At 37.8% G+C, this 20,477-nt stretch overlaps 2 protein-coding genes across 4 annotated transcripts; one reads left to right on the top strand and one right to left on the bottom strand.

Annotated features, from left to right (window-relative positions):
- Positions 1-955: 955 nt before the first annotated feature.
- On the top strand, positions 956-7,669 carry EEF2KMT (eukaryotic elongation factor 2 lysine methyltransferase). Of its 2 annotated transcripts, none has more exons than XM_062588297.1 (8): positions 956-1,054; positions 1,692-1,754; positions 2,461-2,541; positions 2,827-2,928; positions 3,116-3,249; positions 4,878-5,185; positions 6,374-6,456; positions 7,155-7,669. In XM_062588297.1, exons 1-8 carry the CDS (start codon positions 971-973, stop codon positions 7,230-7,232), a joined length of 933 nt encoding a protein of 310 aa, XP_062444281.1. In that variant the 5' UTR covers positions 956-970; the 3' UTR covers positions 7,233-7,669. The 2 variants fall into 2 exon arrangements, with proteins under 2 accessions (XP_062444281.1, XP_062444280.1); XM_062588296.1 differs by having other exon boundaries at positions 6,307-6,456.
- A 24-nt stretch (positions 7,670-7,693) lies between these two features.
- On the bottom strand, positions 7,694-20,250 carry ALG1 (ALG1 chitobiosyldiphosphodolichol beta-mannosyltransferase). 2 transcript variants are annotated; one of them, XR_009959984.1, is made up of 15 exons: positions 20,046-20,250; positions 19,823-19,900; positions 19,213-19,316; positions 18,550-18,698; positions 17,731-17,820; positions 16,965-17,081; positions 15,910-16,031; positions 15,064-15,102; positions 14,436-14,495; positions 13,556-13,666; positions 12,509-12,623; positions 11,402-11,477; positions 10,674-10,792; positions 10,066-10,265; positions 7,694-8,472 (listed from the first exon to the last, which is right to left on the bottom strand). XR_009959984.1 is itself a non-coding variant. In XM_062588295.1 (13 exons), exons 1-13 carry the CDS (start codon positions 20,248-20,250, stop codon positions 10,896-10,898), a joined length of 1,401 nt encoding a protein of 466 aa, XP_062444279.1. In that variant the 3' UTR covers positions 10,800-10,895. The 2 variants fall into 2 exon arrangements, 1 of the variants encoding a protein (XP_062444279.1); XM_062588295.1 differs by lacking the exons at positions 7,694-8,472; positions 10,066-10,265; positions 10,674-10,792 and adding an exon at positions 10,800-11,030.
- Between the last annotated feature and the right edge of the window lie 227 nt (positions 20,251-20,477).

Below are 20,477 nucleotides of genomic sequence, written 5' to 3'. Positions count from 1 at the left end.
AATACATAGAATACTGATGTGAAAGAACCAAAATTAGCAGTTTCTGTTAATAACATCATCTTTATCTCAAAATAAGCTTCTGTGCTAATTGGTGCAAGAACTTCCTCCTGCTGCTTTCCTTCAATCTGCCTATGAATGCATCTTTCTACAAGTACCATCATTTCCTCCCTTTCTCGAGCTCTGCTTCCAGTTTCATTGTTACATACTACACATAATAACAATATGTAATCTTCTAAATATATTCTTTATATTACCATTCTCTTCCTCTGTTAACAAAACATACCAGTAAAAGTCTCAGCAGCCTTTCAATTTCCAGGAAAAACCCTACAAAAATGCAAATTTCCAGCTTCCATTCAAAACAACAAAGGGTTGAATCCTGACAGAAGAGCAGCTTGCTATGATACAAACCCCAAATTGCAAAGTGATTATTTTCCTTTTACCTTTAAAGCTGAATCAATACCAAAAAAAAAAAAAAGTGAGAGAGAGAGAAACAAAACCAAAAAACCCAACAACAAAAGATATGAATCGGAAGTGGAACGTGCGATTTTAAAGTTCTTTCTGCGCGGGCACATAGTAACCCAGGACAACGATAACGGTGCTGAAGTATGTTTTACTTTCGAAGCTGGTAACGACCATCAGAATTGCTGCAGGCCAAGAGCCGTGCACGAACTGCAGAGAGGTCTCCAGGAGGACCCGGGACACCGAGGACGGAAGCTGCTTCGCCCAGCCATCCCTTATCCCCCCAGCACAGGTTTGGAACTGGTGCAGTGTGTCGGTAGGAAGTGCTGGGCCTGAGTCAGGCAGGAAGACAGCTGCTTTTTTTTTTTTTTTTTTTTCCGCTTTCCTTCTGCAGGCCTGACATGAACACTGTGCAATAAATGCTCCAAGCCGATTTTGTCCGGCGGGTGGGGCCGCGGCGGCCGCCCGGGGGCGGTGACCACGCGGGGCCGGGCCGGGCCCCGCCGCCGCCATGGCGGCCGCCGCGGAGGAGCTGGCGCTCGGCTTCCAGCGCCGCTTCCTGGCGGCGCGGCCGCTGCGCTCCCTGCCCTGGCCGGTGAGTCGGGCCGGCGCGGCCGCTGCGCTCCCTGCCCTGGCCGGTGAGTCGGGCCGGCGCGAGCGGCGGGGCTCGGCGCGGCGGCGGCGCCCTGCGGGCCGCTGCCCGGGGCTGCAGTGGGGGCAGTCACGTAAGCGACTCAGGAGAGTGGCCTGCCTTGCTGCGGAGAATGTAACATGCATATATTTCTGTATATAGAAATAGCAGATGTGGGGACGGGATTTTGATTCACAGCAGTGAGTGTGATAAACTGATGTGCAATTCAGCATCTTTGGTCACAGACGGAGCCCAAAGTTTGCAGCCTCTAGAACGAGGTACTCGGCTCTGCTCCTAGAGCAGCAATTTATGGCTTCACTGGGGCGAGAGGCTTCGCTCGTCAGTGCAGGAAAATGCAGAGTTTCGTCCCCGGATTTTCACCTTTGACTTGTACTGCTTTCCTTATGAATTAGTAAAGATCTATTTTTAATGCATAATAGGCTATGTTACCGTCATCCTCCGCAGCTTCTTTGTTTCCTACTGTGCAGAATATGGGTGACTTTTATTTTCTAATTAGCGCTTATCATGCTTGAATTGTAGCGTATCAAATAGGATGAAGAAAATTCTCTCCTTCCCCCCTCCCCCCCCCCACCTATTTTAGGAGCTTGAACAAGAACTAAAGACTTCATCGGATTCCTCACTGCTGTTAGATATACTGCACAAGGTAATGTGGACTAACTTAATGTCAGGACATTTACAGATGTACTATAGAGCATGCTAAAACTGTTCTGACCATATGGTGCCCCGTAACGTAAGCAAAAAAAAAAAAAAAAAAAAAATGCTGCCTTGCACTGTTTTTTGATAATTAGATGGATGGTGAACTCATACCTGTTTTTCTTTGGGCCCAACAAAACAGGAAGTTTTCTTTTATTCATGTTATTTGGCTGTTCATCATTAGCACCAAAATTACAGACACTGTGCCTATCTGAGTACAGTTGTCTTTAATGCCATGCACAAGTCAAACAAGCTGATCTCATCAAAATGGTGCTCTAATTATTAAGAAAATCGGTGATCTAAATCACCATTAGCAGCATTCATAAACATTTATTGTGTTCAAACACACAAATAAGGCCAAAAAAAAGGGGGGAGAGAGGAGAGAGCTAATTGGGCTCTTTTGTCCACTCAATTTTCTATTTACTTTTTGAGAAGCGCAGAATGTATTTGCTTCCTCAGATCTCCCCTGCCAAAGTTATCAGAAATCACCAAATTTAGTTTTCTAGCTCAGTATCACTTCTTTTAACTACAGATTGAATCACTATGCATTTCATGGTGCAAACAGGCTCTCTTGTCTTTCTCTGGCCGTTTACCACCTTTCATAAAATCTTCACTTGGCAATTGATTTCATTGCAGTTGTTGGTTTATTGTTTCAGACTGTTCTCCACCCCTTGTGTGTAAAATATCCCTCTTCCATCAAGTACCGAAGAAGCTTTTTAACTGAACTCATTAAAAAGGTAGTGTTTACTTTTCATATGGCTTGGAACCCCCTTGGAGCCCTCCCCCTTTTTTAAAAAAATCTTGGGATGGGTCGTCTTGTTAGATGGATTCTTACAAATCACTTGAAAATACGACATTTTTACATTATGGGTCAAGCTGAATTCTCTATAATAACAAAAAATAGCATTCAGTGTAAAATGTTATAGCAAAGGTGTATTGAAATGTATTCGATGTGTGTATAGTTTCTGTTTCGAGAATAATAAAATTAAAACTGAAATTCTGTACTATTCTCTTTCACACAGCATGAATCCACAACAGCTGAACCCTTGGATGAATTGTATGATACACTAGCAGATATTTTAAATAAAGAAGAATCTACACATTGTTACAAAAACTACTTACTGGTAAAAACACTATTGCATTATTATAAATCACTTTTAATCATCTAAACAAAGCAGTAATTGGCTTAAAAAGTAACCCCCAGAAACCCACAGCGCTTCCTACCTTTCTCCAGGTGCTAGTACTGACTTTAAACTGTAAAATATGTTGTCTGTGTTGATGCATTTTTCTCTTCCTGCATGTGTCTTCCAGCCCACAGGAGAATCTATTACCCTTTCTGAGAATGTGGCAATCATCTCACAAGGAACCACAGGTCTTGTCACATGGGATGCTGCTGTTCATCTTGCTGAATGGGCAATACAGAATTCTACAGTTTTCAGTAACAGGTAACAATCACATCACGGCTAAAAGATAGGGAATGGTGGTAAGGTGTTTTCATCCATATCACAAATGAGCTATGCAACTATAACTTGATTAATACATATTATTTACCCCATCAAATAACGGAAATTTAAAATAATGCATAACTTTTAAATGTGAGCAAGGTACTGGTAAGTCTTAGCGAGTCCTAATTTCCCTTCCTTAAGCACTCTTCCATCATTAGGAAATTAAAGAATCATACAGTACTCTTGTAATTTCATCTCAAGATCTCAGAGCACATCACAGATACTACTGAGAAACAGTGCCTCTATATTTTCCTAGATAGTAATGGCATGGCACAAAGAAGCTGGCTGACTTGTTCCTGACAGTGTAAGCCTCAGGGCCTAGTGACTACAGCCTTTCCCCACTGGCTAACTGCTGCTCTTGTCAGTGCTGTTCTGCAACAGCTGAGCTTTAATTCAGCAGAGGACTTCAGAGTTTCTTTGAGACAGGTATTAAGAACAAAACCATTACACCATGCAGTCTGACCTCCTCTGTTCTGTAGGCTATTAAATTTCAGCTACCCCACTGTCAAACCAATAACTTTAATTAGCACACTCAGCTCCACGATGGGAATCATTTTACTTAACTTCAGATGATTGCAGTGCAGATGTCTACATCTCATCTCATTATCTAAACTCTGTTTATAACCAGTGGAGAAGAACAAATACTTCTAGGGAAAGATTCAGATGACTTATTTTAAGTATCTACCTTACAAGTAAATGATTTGTGCTCTAGAAATCTCTTCATTTACTATGAAAAGAACTGGACAACCAGTTCAGGTGGAGACAACCATGCTGCAAACATCTGAAGTTCGGTGGAACATGTCTCACCTCAGGGATGAAAATGCTTTTTACTGTATGCAAAAGCAGGAGACTGAAGTTCCCTCATTTCTGCAGGCCCAGACAGAAAGAGAGAAGTAAGTGATTAAGAGAAGCACATCTAGATGATCCCATTGGCTGCTGTTTCTAACCCCCCCTCTTTCCTCAGAAAACATAAAGTATCTCTGCTAAGCAAGCTTGGCAGAAACTTTCTCAACCCAGCCCTGTAAACCAGTTTGACATTAAGCAAATTAGCAAGACAAATCAGCTGAAAAAGAGGTACTATCTTACAGACTGATCTTCTGCCTTTGTTTTAAAGTGATCTGAGATCTGATTTCCCTGTAGGATTATTTAGCTTCATGCAGCATACTACTTTTTTCTCCATGCAAGATGTCTGATCTGGAACATCCAAACGTTTTCTTGTGGAATTCAATTCAGGGCAGTTGAAGAAGGTTTATAAGAAGAATAGCATAATTTTGACTAAGATTATTTGGATCGCTATCGGGATTCACAGGAGTTGGATCTGCGGTCGATGTAGTGTCATACTTTAGTGATACGAGAATAGGAGCTTAAGTTTGGTTATAAGCCTTATCTTTGGGTAGCTGCATACTGTATCTCATGCAAGTCTTCTAGTTGCTCCAGGGGATGTTTTATACATATTTCAGTAACTAATTCTTATGCTTAAAAATTGCATCTTCATTATTTATATGTTCTGATTTCGTAATTCAGATTAGAGTCCTAATAAATACTTATTTTACTCCATTAACCTTCAGGACAGTCTTGGAATTAGGAAGTGGGATCGGCTTCACTGGAATTGCAATCTCTAAAATCTGTAACCCCAAGGCGTATATATTTAGTGATTACCATCACTCTGTTCTCAAACAGCTGACAGAAAACATTTGTTTGAATGGCTTTGTTTTGGAGCCTGAAACTGCTAATCATATCGAAATGCAGTCCCAAGGCCCAAAGCTTGAAGTGATGCATTACCAAAAACCAAAACTAACTGTTGCAGAACTTGACTGGGGCTCAGTTACAGAAAAACAACTGATGGATCTTCAACCTGATGTCATCATTGCAGCAGGTAACATACACTTCTGATTAGGCTTCCTTGTGTAATACCATGCAGCAGTAAGTTGGTAGTCTGGCAAAACTGGTGGTCTCATAGGGATAATGCATATTAAGAAAATGTTACTTTTTTGGAACTTACGTACAACTCTTGAGGGACTGCATAAACAATTGAAGATGTTAAATTTAGCAGTAGTAAAATTTCAGAGCTGCAGTTAAAAGCTTTTACTCCCTGATTTGGGGCTTTGCAAACCAAAAATTGCCTAAGAATTCAGGTGAAGTAATGGAAAAATATACCGTCTCTGTCATCAGAGGCATAACATTAGATAGATAGTGAATTCTATAAAATGAAGAAGTTGCTGCATGTTATTTAATCCCAACCATACTGTCACAGAATGCACAGAGTAGCCTGAGATTCATAAAGGCAAGGTAATTCAAAACTGAGGGTAAATTACAGATATTTATCATGTTCCATTACTAACTACTGCAGCACAGATTTTAATTGTGTTTCATCAAGAGTAACTGGTGCATCTGTCATTGGTACATGCATATGCCTTGATTCTTCTGTGTCATGAACAATCACCTCTTGAACCATCAGTTCTTAACAAGACTGACGGACTTCAGAATCACACTGCTAAACAGTAAGGCTGACATTTTGTAGCCCTTAATGGTCAGTTTTACATCTTTTCGTAAGTATTCCTTCTGTTAACAAATTACTCAAGATAGAAGCTGCTGCAGTTCAAATCAAGTGTTTTGTGATCGACCATTGAAATACAGATGCTAATGATTTAGTTTCATCCTGCTGAGAAGAGTCATAAATGAGAGTACCAATGCTTTTTTTTTTTTTTTTTTTTTTGATTTTAGACTGCATGAATTTAAACATAGTATTTGACAATCCATTTGCAAAATGGAGTGCTAATTTTTCATGGGTTTGGACTGTTATTACAGATGAGGCAACTTGACACAGCACATACAATAGGATAAATTTTCTAAAAGCTCTTGTCAAATTTTTAACCCCTCAATAAAAAAAACTCATTCTGCTTTAAAATAAATATTTTATCTTTTCATTTTGTAGTTTTCATTCTGCTTTTTTTCCCCATTTCTCAATAAATACTATGTACTTCCCTTTTTGTGCAGATGTGGTATATGATCCAGAGATAACTTTAGCCCTTATTGGTTTGCTACAAAAACTTTCCACTTTCAGAGCAGATGGAAAACCTCCCGAGGTCTACATTGCTTTCACAGTTCGCAATCCCGACACATATCATCAGTTCAAGACTGAACTTGGTAGGTGCCTTCTCATTAAGTGTATCAATAGTTTTGGCCTCTTTCCCAGTTCTTAATCTGTAGTAGAGCTGAACAGGAGCATTTTTTTTTTTTAGTGATAGCTATTTTCTGATAGTGAGATTCTTATGCTATAGCTGGATCCAGCAGAGGTCAGCCTAACAGCCATGACCTTCCCACATGGATTGATCAGAAGATTGGATCTCAGCTTTTTGTTACATCTTGTCTATTATAACTCAAATTTGTTATAGTGCCAGCTTGGGATGAATTGCAAACTTGGTAGTAATAGGAAAGATTATTAGAATTAAGATTAAAGGAGGAAAAACATCTGTGCTGCACTGTTGTAGTGATAACATTCCAGACACAGCCTAAAACTTTACCTTGACTAACTGATCTTTGAGGATTAAAAAAAATAAATAAATAAAATAAGGAGGAATGTTAGACTTTGCTTCACATACTCTTCAGAAGTCTGTCTTCTGCAGCCTACTGGCTATACAGCTGGCCTTGAGCAATTGGTTAATAATTGTTGACTGCATAGCACAAGCATACCTGTTAGTTTTAAAAACTACATACTCATAAGCATTTGCCTGTAGCTTGCTTCAACAGTATCCTGAAAGATCTCTTCTTATAGAACTCGGCACACAACTTTTGTTCTTTGTTTTTTTAAGCAGAAATGTAATTCCCAGTGTTTCTCTTCACAGATAAAACGGGGATTGGATGGCAGATTATTCCAGCTCACAGGAACAGTATTTTCCTCTACGATCTGCATTCAAATGTAACTATTCTACAACTATTGATATAGGTTTGGTAAATCCAATACAATTATAATTTTCAGATCAACAGGAGCTATTTCATAGTACAAGATTATCTTGAATTCCAGGAACAGATAAAAGGCAGTAGGGATACACCTGTAGGCACAAACTGTTGTCAAAAGTACATTACAGTTCCTCCTGTAATTGTCAGTGTGCATGTGAACAAGCTGTTGCCCGTTAGGAGCATCTATGGACTTCAAGTTGTAGGAAAAGAAAAAGCGCTAATCATACTGTGCTTTGATTCTGTACACAAGCAACAGAACTGAGCTATATAGTTTCAACTGTATTTGATTTGTAAATCATGGAGGCACATCTGCAACAGCACAGAATGAATATCTTACTGAAAAGGGAGCAGAACAATGTTTCACAATAATAAAGTTTTTAATATTGAAACCATTTGCAAATGGTCGTAAGCTTTTTAATAAGTTTATGTATACTTGTATACTTGCAATGTGAGTTATCTTAGAACAAAATGAGTAATACCTACAGTGAACACAGTAGACTGTGTCACGAATTTATATGATGCTGTAAAAGAAGGAAATTGATTCTGCTGTAAATTAGATGCATCTTTACTCTGCAGTAATGACAAAAATCAGAACTTGATTTACACTTCTTTCACGTAAGAACTGACACAAGTAGCTATCAGGAAGCCATCCTCTCAGGCTGGTCAGAAAACAAGAACCACCATATTCCACACCAGCATTCCTTTTTGTCTAGGTGTAGGTGTACTGCAAGAAGGAAAAGTTTATCTCACCTTTTCTGAAACTTCTGATAATCCATTAATCATTTTCCTGCTTGACAGTATTAATCTTGAAGCAAATAACCAAATGTGTTGCTTTCTCCTGTTTTGACTTCCACATCTGTACTTTGTTTTAAAAGCTACTTAAGAGAAAACAAATACTTAGTATCCTCCTCCCACAGCAATGAAGGGAAAGAGGTAGATGATAGATAACTTGAAACTTGAAGAGTTGTCTTATTCAAGTTGAACAATATCAGATATACAGAAGTAAACCCATTACATGTTTTTGTTTTAGCCACCTCTCCCCAAGAAGGGGAAGAATTCAAAAGGTATTATTTATGGAATGCATGCATGCTCACAGCTCAAACAGGAGCTCCTTTATCCTGCTTGTCACAAAATTCTTCATGTTGCTCGTAAGTTTTGTAAAGCTTTTTTTTCCAATCTTCATCTTCTGTGGCTTTTTTTTATCTAAAAAAATATTATTGTAGGAAAATGAAACCTATCTAAAGAGTTCAGCATTATCATTTACATTAGAGAAGTGCATAATTCACTTTCCTGTGCATATCATTAGCTAAAAGGGCCTTGATATACAATCAGACAGGGTTTTGTTGGAAAACAGTGAAAAGTCAGCAGTAAATCTTTATGGCTCATTCTCCAGTCAGTAGAGAAATGAAATTGCCAAACTCCTGCAGTAAGCAACTTGACCTTATATTTTCATGTTCCTACTAGTGGAACCAAATCCCTATCAACAATCACTTTATCAAAAGAAAGCGTGTACTGTAACACAGGACTAAAAGAGAAAGGGAACGCTAGCAAATGGCTATTCAGTTTGACAAAAGCAGATGCTAAACAATTACTGAGTAAGCTAGTTTAAAAACACTAGTGAAGAATTCATTGTAATGATCTACCACCACTGAATTAGGAGTGCTGAAAGGTGGGCCTGATAAGCCATCTAACATTTTTCTTTAGTTTATAAGCAAGACAAGCTTTAGTGAGCTGATCTTAATTGTACATTATCTAGATGACTTTCCGTAGGCTGGGACTAAGCGAGTGGGACAGCTGTTTAGACTGTCCAGCTAGTGCTGATTATTTTTCATATACATCTTAGTCTTAATGAAGTACTTTCCTGGGCTGGTACAAGGAATTAAAAATACTTTCATTTTCGTAACATATCTGATATGCCAAATTTAGAACAACAGTGACTTTTTTTTTTTTATATATATACACCCACATTTAAGCTGCAAGAAAAAAATACTACATCAACTCACTGTAGTATGGAAAAATAACTGAAAACATCTTTGCAATTTTTTTTTCTTATTTCAGCTAAATCAAAGGTTCATTATTAAGGTACAAACCTCTTTGAAAGTACAGTTCTTTATTTCTCAAGATCCTATTTAAGTTAGTTTTCAAGTTCTCAAATAGTTGTCATTACTCTACAGTGTTTACCAAGATGATCAGAGAGCACTTACTATGGGAAGTCACCAAGTGAATGTTTGTAGTGAACAACATTTTGTACTGCCCTAGCTCTTGACAGAGAATAACTAAGGGCAATTACTGAGGCATTACCAATTAAGAATCAGAACACACGTAGCACCTCCTATAAAATTCAGTAATATTTAATTCCAGCTAAGAAAAAAAAATGTTTAGGCACACTGCAAAAGTACAATTTTTAGAAAGCCAGCAGAAACTGTCATTCTCCAAAGACAGCTGAGAATGGCAAAATAAGCAGAGCAAAAGTGCAGCTCCAAGACAGACAAGATTTTGGGTAGCCTGCCCAGTTTCCTGAAACAGCCATTAATAAAGTAACTGAAACAAACAGAACTATTTTTTAATTGTCAGGGAAGAACATTTGTTAGTCTAGCAGAACTAGAAAATGAACAAAGCTAAACCATCATCCTATCTTTACTTGTCCAAGCAGCATCCATATGATAAAATCAAGCACATTTACTCTTTAAATGACTGGCATGTATTTTACAAAGAATCATAAAGATGATGTAATAAGCAGCCCTAAGTACTGGGTCTGCATACGAATACTAGCTATATAAGAAAACAAGGATATACCTGAGTGAGCATTCAGAAGGTGAAGTGCCTTTTTATTAGATAATACATACTTTAATCTTTTTTCCTCTTGTATTCATCTGTTCAAATAGGAATACATTTTATGGTATTTCTTGAGGTAAACGGGCACATTTACTTCAGTGTACAAGGACAACACTCATTGGAAGAGCTGTCTGAAGAACTTTGAAGCTAAATGGTCCTCCCTTCATAAAAAACATACAAAGAAGATATTCACTATTTGTCTAGGGAAGACTAGCCAAGAATATGAATTGTTAAAAGGAAAAATAGTAACCCCCAGCATGCTCAGTTCAAATAAAAAGCATCTCCCACTTAAGAGTGAAAAGAAATCTCAAATCACCTGAAGTGCTTACTGCAAAAGTTACAAGTAATATATACTGCATGTGCAGTAGGTATAATTGGTATACTTCATACACACATTCATTATCTACACCGAAGAGTAATCTTTAAAAAAGTAGTAGATTTTGAAGGTATGAGTAGTTCAACCCCTCTCCCACTTTCTAAAGGCCAATTCCAAGTTGTACGGAAAGGCAGTTCAGATGGCAAGGCTCAAGCTCTTTAGGGCAGAAACCATATCTTTCCTCAATACTTACATATTCAGCACATGATGATCTCAACTGCAACTTCAGTACTATTCTTACTTGCACAGAGACTCAAATTGTGAAGAATGAGGTATGTTGAAATGCTTATCCCTAGTTGAAATGATTAAAAACTGGAACAAAATCAAAATAAGATATTTATTCACCATTTATCACATCTATGCAAATCCAGGAAGTTTTTTTTTCCCCCCCACATTCTCCTTCTCCCGCAAGAAGTCATTTGTTTTGCCTAAACAGAGGAAGAACAGTCTGGTCCCAGCTCTCATCCCAGCGCAGCTGCTTGGATGCCTGAAGATTTTTTCTGAATTTGTTAAGCTTGCCTTCCAGTGTAGGAAATTCCAAGAAAAGCATCTGTAAATTGTTAAAAATAAAATAAAATGAAATAAAATGAGAGGGAGAGGGAAATGCTGTTACCTCTTAGACTCATTCTAGCCTTCCCATTTTTCATTTTTTACCCTAAACTATGGTGATACATAAGAAGGAAGCTCTTTGGTCTGATCTTCTAAATAATGTAAGATGACAGTATTTAAAATCTTATTGACACTTTCAGATTCATATACAAATAGAAATTTGGCCAATAAGCCACATTTTACCAGGCAAAAGAATATCCTCTGAGAACACAAAATACATAGATGATAATCAGATATGAAAAGATAGCTCACACGGTAATACCTTTCTAATTATAGACAACAAGAAAGAAAGAAAATCAGTCAAGCCCTTACCTTCAGCTGTTCAGCAAGCTCATTTGAATCTCTAAATATCAGACCATTTTCATTGTGTTTCACAAGTTCATGTAAACTGTGAACAAAAATCGTAGAAGAAAGCATGAGAGAAAAAGCAGCAAGTGGGACATACATGTTTAAAAAGTTACATAGCACTGCCTGCAGATACTGTATTATGATGAGTGTAACATTAAGATTCTGGATGTGTATGTATGAGCTTCATTCCTGACAAAATGGGATAGAGGAGCCAGGTAAATTTAAAGATTGTTCACCCTTCTACGTGTCAGCTTATCCAGGTCTACCATTACTGTAAAAAAGTGCCCTCTCTCTGTTTTTGTGCCATTCATTTCAACATACATTACAATTTAGGACAGTGATCCTCATGGGTTAATTTTAACCCACGAGGCAAGTCTGTCTATGGTCCAACTCTTGGGATTTTCATAAACTTCTGCCAGCACAAGAAAGGAAGGAAGAATGGTGGCAAGGGGTAGAAAGGAACGACTGGGGAAACCTCGCTAGGTGCAAAGATATTTACAAGGTTAAACTTGTCCTGCAGAAGAGGGTCAACTGAACTGTGCCAGTCTATCACAAACAACTTTAAGATTTTTTTTTTCTGGTAAGTAGTTTTTAAGTCATACAATCTTCCATTCTAAGAATCACATGAAAAGTATTATTTACTAGTCACAGCATTATCAAGACATCAACAGCACAAAGAATGTATTTTTCTTTATAAAAGCCCTTGTTTCCCCAAAGAACTGTGTATCGCATGGCTAACTACACACATGTCTATGCAGAAGGAAGCACTTTTTAATTAAGTATACGGAAACAAAGTATCAGATCCTCTTGAGATTACAGGCTGGTTATTCTTTATGGCAACTGGTTCCACTAAGTACTCTCCATTTTGTAGAATCTACTGTTAATATTTTAGATGTCCTTAAATAAAACAACGTTGATTTCTACCACTTATCTTACTGAATCAAAAAAAAATATGGCATAATACTGGAATCACATTTGATAGATGAAGAAGTTGCTGGTTGCTTTGTAAGAAAAAAAATACTTTTTTTTAAATCATCAACTTAAATTATATCAGAATAAGCACGCTCTTACCATTCAAAGTGTATTGCACATACAGGTAAACAGCAGCCAAACATATCTACCACTTTCATAGGTAAATCCAAACCACTGGATGATTTATGGAGACACACACCTAGATCTGCAGAGCCTGAAAAGCAAACAAAACCAACAGCTTAAATTCTCTGAATGCAACACTTTTAATCTTACTGTAAACTTTTTTATTTCTACGGTTGTCATGAGCCACTTTTCAACACCATCTGGATTGACTCAATTTCAGGTACTAAAAAAATATTATACAGCATTTTTTGTTACTAAAGTTAGCCAGGCTTTAGAAACATACTAGACAAGCTGATATTAAATTAAAGGGAATTTAAAAGCCTCACATATCTTAAGCAACCTTTCTGCCCCTTAATCTCCTAAAAATGGTAAGCGTACAGGAAAACTATCTGAATGCAGACAAGATGTGCTTCATGGCTCACTAGCAACTTCTTCCAATTCAAGTAACTTCAAAAAAAGAGAAATTACATTATCATTTTAGAGACACTATATTTATTATTCAGAAATCACCAAATTACCTAGGTTTTAAAGCCACATAAATGAGCAGTCTCTAAAAAAGTAGATCAAGTTGAATTTGTATTTTATTACGGGTATTAGGCTTGCTCACACCTTATGCTATTACAAGGAACATGCTGAGGGAACATTATTCCAAAGAAATGTTAATTTAGAATTTCAACCGCTTCTTGTTGCTCAGCCAAAAAAAAAATTATTTGTTTTGCTGAACTGGGCATATTGTATTTCAGCATACCTATACAAATGGAGGACTGCAAAGACCAGATTAAAGTGGCAATGCAGATACTAAGTCTGCTTCTCAAAATAGCTAAGAAATACTGTATAGTTACAGAAGCTCTGCAATTTTGCTGGCATGAGGAAGAAATACAAGCACTATACATCTCTCCTGTCATTAATGAGCAATTTCACTCACCTACTGTATACACTTGTGCAAAATCTGGATCAGCTATCTGCAACTTCACTAATTTGTTTTCATACATTCTCATGTCTATTTAGTAATCCACTATTTACCAAGCAAAAGAGGGTAGTCCTCAGCTTCAAGCCACGGTGTACAGATCTGGATATGTTTGAAGTGTAATTTATCAATCAGTTGGTTGTAGTACTCTTTTAGGGGTCCTTTGCCTATTTAAAACAGGGGAAAAAAACAGTGATTTTATTGGTATGTCTGAAAATAAGGTGTGCTCTGTCCATCATAGTGAAGAGCTGACAAAATCCCTATTGTCTCAGGAAAGTCAAAAAAGATACGCTCTGTGATGCCCCCAGAAGACACCTAAGAGACTAAGTTCCCTTGAAAGGGACATGAATCTAGACGTAATCTCTTAAAACAGTAATTAGAAAAGCTTGCCGTCAATATCTTCCAGTCTTGTCCTGCTTTTTGCCTACAGACATAAGATAACAACTAACGACAAGTTTCATCAGCACAATGGCCCTAGAATAAAAAATGAATTTACTATTAATGAGAAAGTTAACCAAACAGCATCCATTCCATCTACGTCACTTTTTTTCAAAAGTTGTTTGATGAGTGTATCTTCTTTTCCAGAACTAAATAAAAACCTTTCTGCTTAACATGTCAAACATCAGAATTTTGCATTTCTTTTGCTTGCGGTACCTCAATGTTCAAAATGCTAAGATTCAAGTATGCTGAAACTGAAGTAATACACAGCAGTACTAGATGGATGGGCTGAGAAGTTCTCCTGTTTACAAATATGACATGGATACTTTGTTTCAACAGTCCAAATTATTTATTACATTTATTTATAATCAGACATAAAGACAACAGTCTGTCTGTCCTATCTCTTCACCATCGGTAAAAGAGCTAGCACAGTGTGATGGTAGAAGTGGAGTCTTTTGTAAGCACTGAAAGAAAACTCTAAACCAAAGAAACCATTACCTGTTATCACACATACTAAAGATGGAAGCTTGATTCCCTCGTTGATATACCTTTCATAATCTAGATTAAAAAAAAAAAGTTCCAAGTTGATGAATATATGGACACTTCTTTGATTACAGAATCACCCCAGTTAACAAATCATTATTTCCTACTTCAGCTATTTCTTTAAAAAAAATACCTAGTAAGAGTTGCAAATTTAGCAAACAAACTTTTATAGAAATAAATAATGGTATGTTTGAAATGCACTATTCATAAATCATTTGTTCAACTTCCCCAGATCAGCTGTTTCAACATATTTAGAAACTGCAGCTGTGAAGTCTACCAAATAAATCAACACATTTCCATCTTTCTTATTTTCAAATGCTTATGGAAAGTACATACAATAGCTTATAAAGTAAAATTGCAATTTGCAAGATATTTAGAAATACACCCCCCCAACAACTGCTCTGACTGAATCCAGATGTTGCACCTATTTTAATTTCTACACTTAAACCACTGGCACTTCTTCAAATGCAATTGTTATTTTCACTTGAATTTAGAAGCATTGTTGTTTGTAGAAATCCTTCATAACTGATCAGAACACAGTCATATCCATTTGAATAGCTGAAATGAATTCCTTAAAACTTACCTTCTAAAGCTTTTAAAAGGACAGAAAAATCTTCATCCTCTGAAAGAGAGGGCTTTATTAGTGAGAGTCATATTACTATTATTTGTAATAACCTATTGTCTTAAAATAACAATCATTATTAGGTGAAGGTGAGAAAATCATGATTATTAAGCATGGAATATGCTTTTCCTATTGAAAATCTTCTGTAACTATTATTTTCATAGATAAAATTATACACCATACACAATGCTTATTTGCTCCTCTTATTGGCAACTTTTCAGATAAAGAAACCACAAATACTGCACATCCCCAAAAGACAGTTTATCAAGTTAATCATCTAACTTCAGAAACTAGAAATTTTTAAGTGTAGAAATTGCGCTGTTAGTTCAAAGTTCTCAACAATTCTGTGCATGGTTACTAGCAATAGATTTTTTTTTCCCGTTTCTCTTTTTTCATAGAGACAGAAAAAAAAAAGGTGAGAAAATGTATGTAATACACATACTTGTAAATAAAAGAGTTGGAAGTTATAATTTCTTAGGGTCATTTTACAGCACCATACAAGATCATGTTTATAGTGAGTTTTTTAAAAAAAAAAAAAAAAAAAAGGCAGAAAATCTCAGCATCTCATCTGTAACTCTTTAATAAAAAAATACATATTTTTAATTACTCATTGTTAGCCATTGAAGCATATTCTATACAATGAATCTTCAAATTCTTCCTACCAAATCAAAGAAAAATGCAGCTTTACCACTGATAATGCCTGTTTAGCATGACAAGCATCACATGTGGGGAAGCAGAAAACAGTCCTAGTTTTATTTTTTCTTAAACTGTGGTCAAATATTAAAAACAAATGATTTATTTCCAAACCTGTCCAGCTCGTACTGCTGATTAGAAGAGCTGGCCGTCCTCTAGTTTTTATCACGCCTCCATTTTTATGATCCATTTCTGTGAAGGCAGACCTCTCAGCACTCGATTTGACAGATTCTGTACTAAGTAAACACAATTTTATAGTTATATAGACTACACAAACAGCCAATAAACACAGAAGGAAATACTGCATTTAACTGGTAACAATTTCCAAATGCTTTATTTTGTATTTGTTGCTCAAATTCTCTGAAAACATATTTATTGTGGTACTGATCTGCAGAGAGACACCTGATCATAAAAGAGATCGTTTTTCAATTTTAGCATTCCTACTAAGAGCCTAGCAACACTACTGCTATAGGCATGATTCCATCCTCTAACAAATTATTTTCCTTAACAATTTGGTAAAGTAATCAGTCTGTCTTTCCATTTCTGTCTTAAATGTGTATTGATGGTGATGGTGGCCCGTAGTACATTTATGCATTCTGTGCTGGAAATTTTCAAAGAGAAACTGCCCTATGCTATGGCTTTCTCCTCCTTTAAAGGTTCTAGTTTGGAAAAGTAACATGAAGTTAAGCTATATACTATACCAGATACCCTACATATCTGCTATAGTAGATAGCTTATAGTAGATAGCCAGAGAGGAAAGCATAACACTTGCACAAAGATCTTGAAAACTCTCCACAGTAAACGAATGGAAGGGATACTACCAACGTAGCATCCAGTCAGTGTCATTCTAGATCAGCAGCAAACAGAACTGCTGCCTTTCACCGTTTAGATATTTCCTCAGTACTTAGGCCGATTTTTTAAAAATATATTTGTATTGTTTTACACATTAAGAATTGTGTTGTTGCTATTTAATGATTTCACTTATTCTAGCCACTCTCAGTGACAATTAAGGTAACTTGCACATCATCTCCTCCTGGCCAAGAACACATGAAGACCCCTCTGCCTGTTGATGTTCACTAACTTGTGACCCTGTACAAAAATATTTCTAGTAACTAACATTAGCCTTATGTCATTCAGTTAAGGACTGTAATTACTTTTTTTTTACTTACACATACTGTGCTTTAAAAGGTTCATAGACTTTGGCAAGCTTCATATATAATTGATGCTGAAGTTCTAAAGGTGTTTCCTTAAAATAAGAAGCTGGCTTGTCATACAAAGTTATCGCCCTGTAATGAAATAAATTCACAAGTTAAATAAAAAATAGTTTAACAAAATGCAAAAGGTAAAGAAAGAATGACAGGCTACAAGACTATAACACAGAAAAAATAATTAATAAAAAAAAATCATTTGATTCTTATGACTTCATATTCTTAAAGTTTTCTGAAATACTGAAAACTCGACATATTAGAGTGAACCTAGTAACAAAGGATCCCTTTTTAAGTGCATATTCAAGGGAGGTAACACAACCATAAAAACTGTAAACCTAATTATCCAAATTTTTTAAACTTACTTTCATAACTGTGCCTGAGAAGCCTTGATTTTAAAGTTCTATGATCACAAAAGGAAAATTTGTGGGACAGACTAAGTGTAAGTTAATGCAGAGATTAGTGACGTTCAGTCTGATTCTATAGGCAGCTTCATAACAAAGTTGCATAAAATCTAGATTCCCACCTCGTAGTCGATGAAGTGTTAATTATGAAAGCTAATGAAGATTCTTGAATGCCTACACTTCACTAGCTCATTAAAAACAGAACTAATGTGGTGATAGATGGAAAGTTCCTTTGTAAAATTTCTCTATATCCAGAATCATCAGGGCTATGTATTTTAACCTTACCGAAAGTATGCACATAATAGCATTAGAGGTACTTGACTTACTTTATATTGCACTTCTCCCATAGATCTTCTTTCATTGCGTTAGTGACACAGAAGTTGTAGTCTGACAAATGCCCAAAAAGCTTTTCATACCTGAAAAAAATTAAATCTCTGTTAGGAATCACAGACAGGTAATCTCAATAGCCAAATAGCAGCTGCTCAACAGTTGCAATGAAAAAAAAAAAATATATATATATATATATATAGAGAGAGAGAGAGAGAGAGAAACGAACCCCAAAACACACAGGTTTCTAAGACTTTAATTTCTTATTTAATTTCTTATTAATAGATAGCTCACATACTACAGGCATGCATCTACATTGTACTGGAATATCATATTTCACTTTTAGGTTTAAAATGAATAGGCCTTTTTAGAGCCTGGACTTCTTACAACGATGTGCATTCTTTACAGTTTGCATTGTGTGTACACACACATGTATCTGGAATAATATTCCTTAACCTTAAGGCTGAAAAGGAATCTTACAATACATACCAGAAAGACTGGTTTTCTTTTAGAAGCTGCTCACAAATTCCGTTAGAGATTAATATATTTCCTTCAGATTACATAAATTAGTTTATAGAACAACCTAGATTTATTTTTTAGCATGTTTTGCAGAAAGCCACCTACTATCACCTTCCTATACATTAACAGAGGCATTTTACAGAATTTGCTTTCTGAAAAGGAAACAAGTTCAAGACAGCAAAATTCAGAACTCTATAGAATTAGCCCTTTGCTAATTACACTCTGCTCTCCGCTCTCCATTCTTCTGAATATTGCAAAGATACATAATTTGTAAAGAGAAGAAGAATTACTATACAAACCATTTTGCAATTTGTACTAGCAGGTGATTTCTTCCATGAATTAGACTCATCACAGTATATCCATAGTTATGCCAATCAATTATCAGTTTGCTTCTCCATATAAGACACACTACCCAGGCAACAGCTATACTAGGTAGACCTGGAGGATTCTGTTTAATACATAAAACAAATAGTGTAAGACTATGGTCAATGGACAAACGCTTAGCAACTACTAGAAAAAGAAGAAAAAAAAAGACCAAAATTACATTGCTTTTAAGAATTGTAATGAACAATTCTGTATTCTCCAACTGTATAATTTCCATTTTGCTATGAATACTGATGGACATTTCAAATTTTCAAATTTTACTGTCAAATCTGGATCAAAGTTCCCCTCCAATAAACATACAAGCTTCTCCATCAAGATTTATTCTTCATAAGTGTCCATGCCAATAATGTCTGAAATCTCAAAAATTAACGGGAAAAACAAAGATAAGGTATCAACAGAAAAAGAAAATCAAAATTTAAAACCAAATATGTATTTTATAAAGAGGTTAATACTATTGAATAAGTCAGTTGCAGCGCTAAAATATTTAGAACAATGTCCCAGGCTGCTAAAAAAAAAAAAAACGCCCTGTAATGTAATACTATCTATTTTTTAATCAAAATTACACACACAAAACATACCTGAAGAAGAACATAGGACGGCTGGTCTATCTTCAACATTGTGTACAGTAACTGCGTTGCTTGGGCAATAATTTTTACAACATACTGGAAAATCTTAGGGCCAACTGCAAAAGTGACAAAAAAAGTTAGTAAGAATATTACTCCAGCCCTCCAAACAAAACCTTGCATTTCATATAAAACCAATAATCTTCTCAGGGAAAATTTTAAAGCAATAGCACTCTGTTAAAAAAAAATAGTTCTACGACTAAAAAGAAAAAACAAAGTACATACAAACACAGAAAGAAAAAATAAAATATTCGCCCCTTTTATTCCAACCTGATCAGAAGTGGATTAATGCGCTTCAAAATCACAGATGCGAGTACTCCCAATACGCAGAAATGCAGTAATTACCTGCAGCCTGTGCATACTGCTAGGATAAACCAGCACGTAATTCTGGAGCGGACTTATGCCTCCGCATGCCGAACTCCTGCTTGTTCGCCCACCGGGCCACCCCCTGAACGCCAGCAGCCACAGCAGCCTGCCTCGGACCAGAGCCCTCATAATTTACCTTCCAAAACAACCGTTCACGAGCGAGTTCAAAGCAGAACGGCCGCCGCCCGATTAAACTTACCTTGCAACGATTTAAGAGCCGAGATGGGCACGATCCGGATGTTTTCGTTGTCCAAAACGTCGCTGTGCGGCTTCGTCTCTGGAAGAGGATCACAGAGCTGCCGTGAGAGGCGCCGCCACAGCGGGGCCGCGCGCGCACGGCCGACCGTTAACGGCCGCGCCGCCGCCGCCGCCCCGCCCCGGAGCGGGGGAGGGGGGAGCGGGGGCCGCCGCGGCGCCCTCACCGAGGTAGCCCAGCAGCGTGACGCCGCGCCCGTGGCGGGCCAGCGAGAGCGCGTGGTACTGCATGCGCGGGCTGCGGCCCAGGTCGCCCAGCACGGCCACGCACACCCGCCCCGCGCCGCCCGCCGCCCGCCGCCGCCACCGCAGCCACAGCAGCGCCGCCGCCAGCGCGCCCAGCGCCGCCAGCACCGCGCCGCCCGCCGCCATCTTGGGGCGCGGCGCTGGAGCGACGGGCGCCCCCCGCGGCGGGGCGCGGCGCGGCGCCGCCCGCTCCCTCCCGGCCGGCGAGGCCGCTGCTCCGGAGCCGGGCGCTCCCCGCCGCGAGATCTGCCAACCGCGGGGGGGCCGAGTCCGTCTTTCCGCGTAGGTTACACGCTGCGGAGCCACGCAGCCGCTCCCTTAGGCCTCTCCAGCCGGGCAGCGTTGAGCCTGGG

The sequence above is a fragment of the Rhea pennata genome, chromosome 15 (genome assembly GCF_028389875.1).
Source record: "Rhea pennata isolate bPtePen1 chromosome 15, bPtePen1.pri, whole genome shotgun sequence".
Classification (NCBI taxonomy): domain Eukaryota; kingdom Metazoa; phylum Chordata; class Aves; order Rheiformes; family Rheidae; genus Rhea; species Rhea pennata.
The sequence above is the reverse complement of the archived record's forward strand: the minus strand, read 5'-3'. Positions and strand labels throughout refer to the sequence as shown.

Excerpts from the sequence above, each read along its gene's own strand:
- EEF2KMT (XM_062588296.1), top strand. The coding sequence starts at position 971 with ATGGCGGCCGCCGCGGAGGAGCTGGCGCTCGGCTTCCAGCGCCGCTTC. Across the intron at positions 1,055-1,691 it reads TGCGCTCCCTGCCCTGGCCG|GAGCTTGAACAAGAACTAAA; the intron begins GTGAGTCGGGCC and ends CACCTATTTTAG. Across the intron at positions 6,457-7,154 it reads TCAGTTCAAGACTGAACTTG|ATAAAACGGGGATTGGATGG; the intron begins GTAGGTGCCTTC and ends TTCTCTTCACAG.
- ALG1 (XM_062588295.1), bottom strand. The coding sequence starts at position 20,250 with ATGGCGGCGGGCGGCGCGGTGCTGGCGGCGCTGGGCGCGCTGGCGGCG. Across the intron at positions 15,103-15,909 it reads CAGCAGTACGAGCTGGACAG|AGGATGAAGATTTTTCTGTC; the intron begins GTTTGGAAATAA and ends CCTCTCTTTCAG. Across the intron at positions 11,478-12,508 it reads TGTGCAATACACTTTGAATG|TTTACATGAACTTGTGAAAC; the intron begins GTAAGAGCGTGC and ends TTTTGTTCACAG.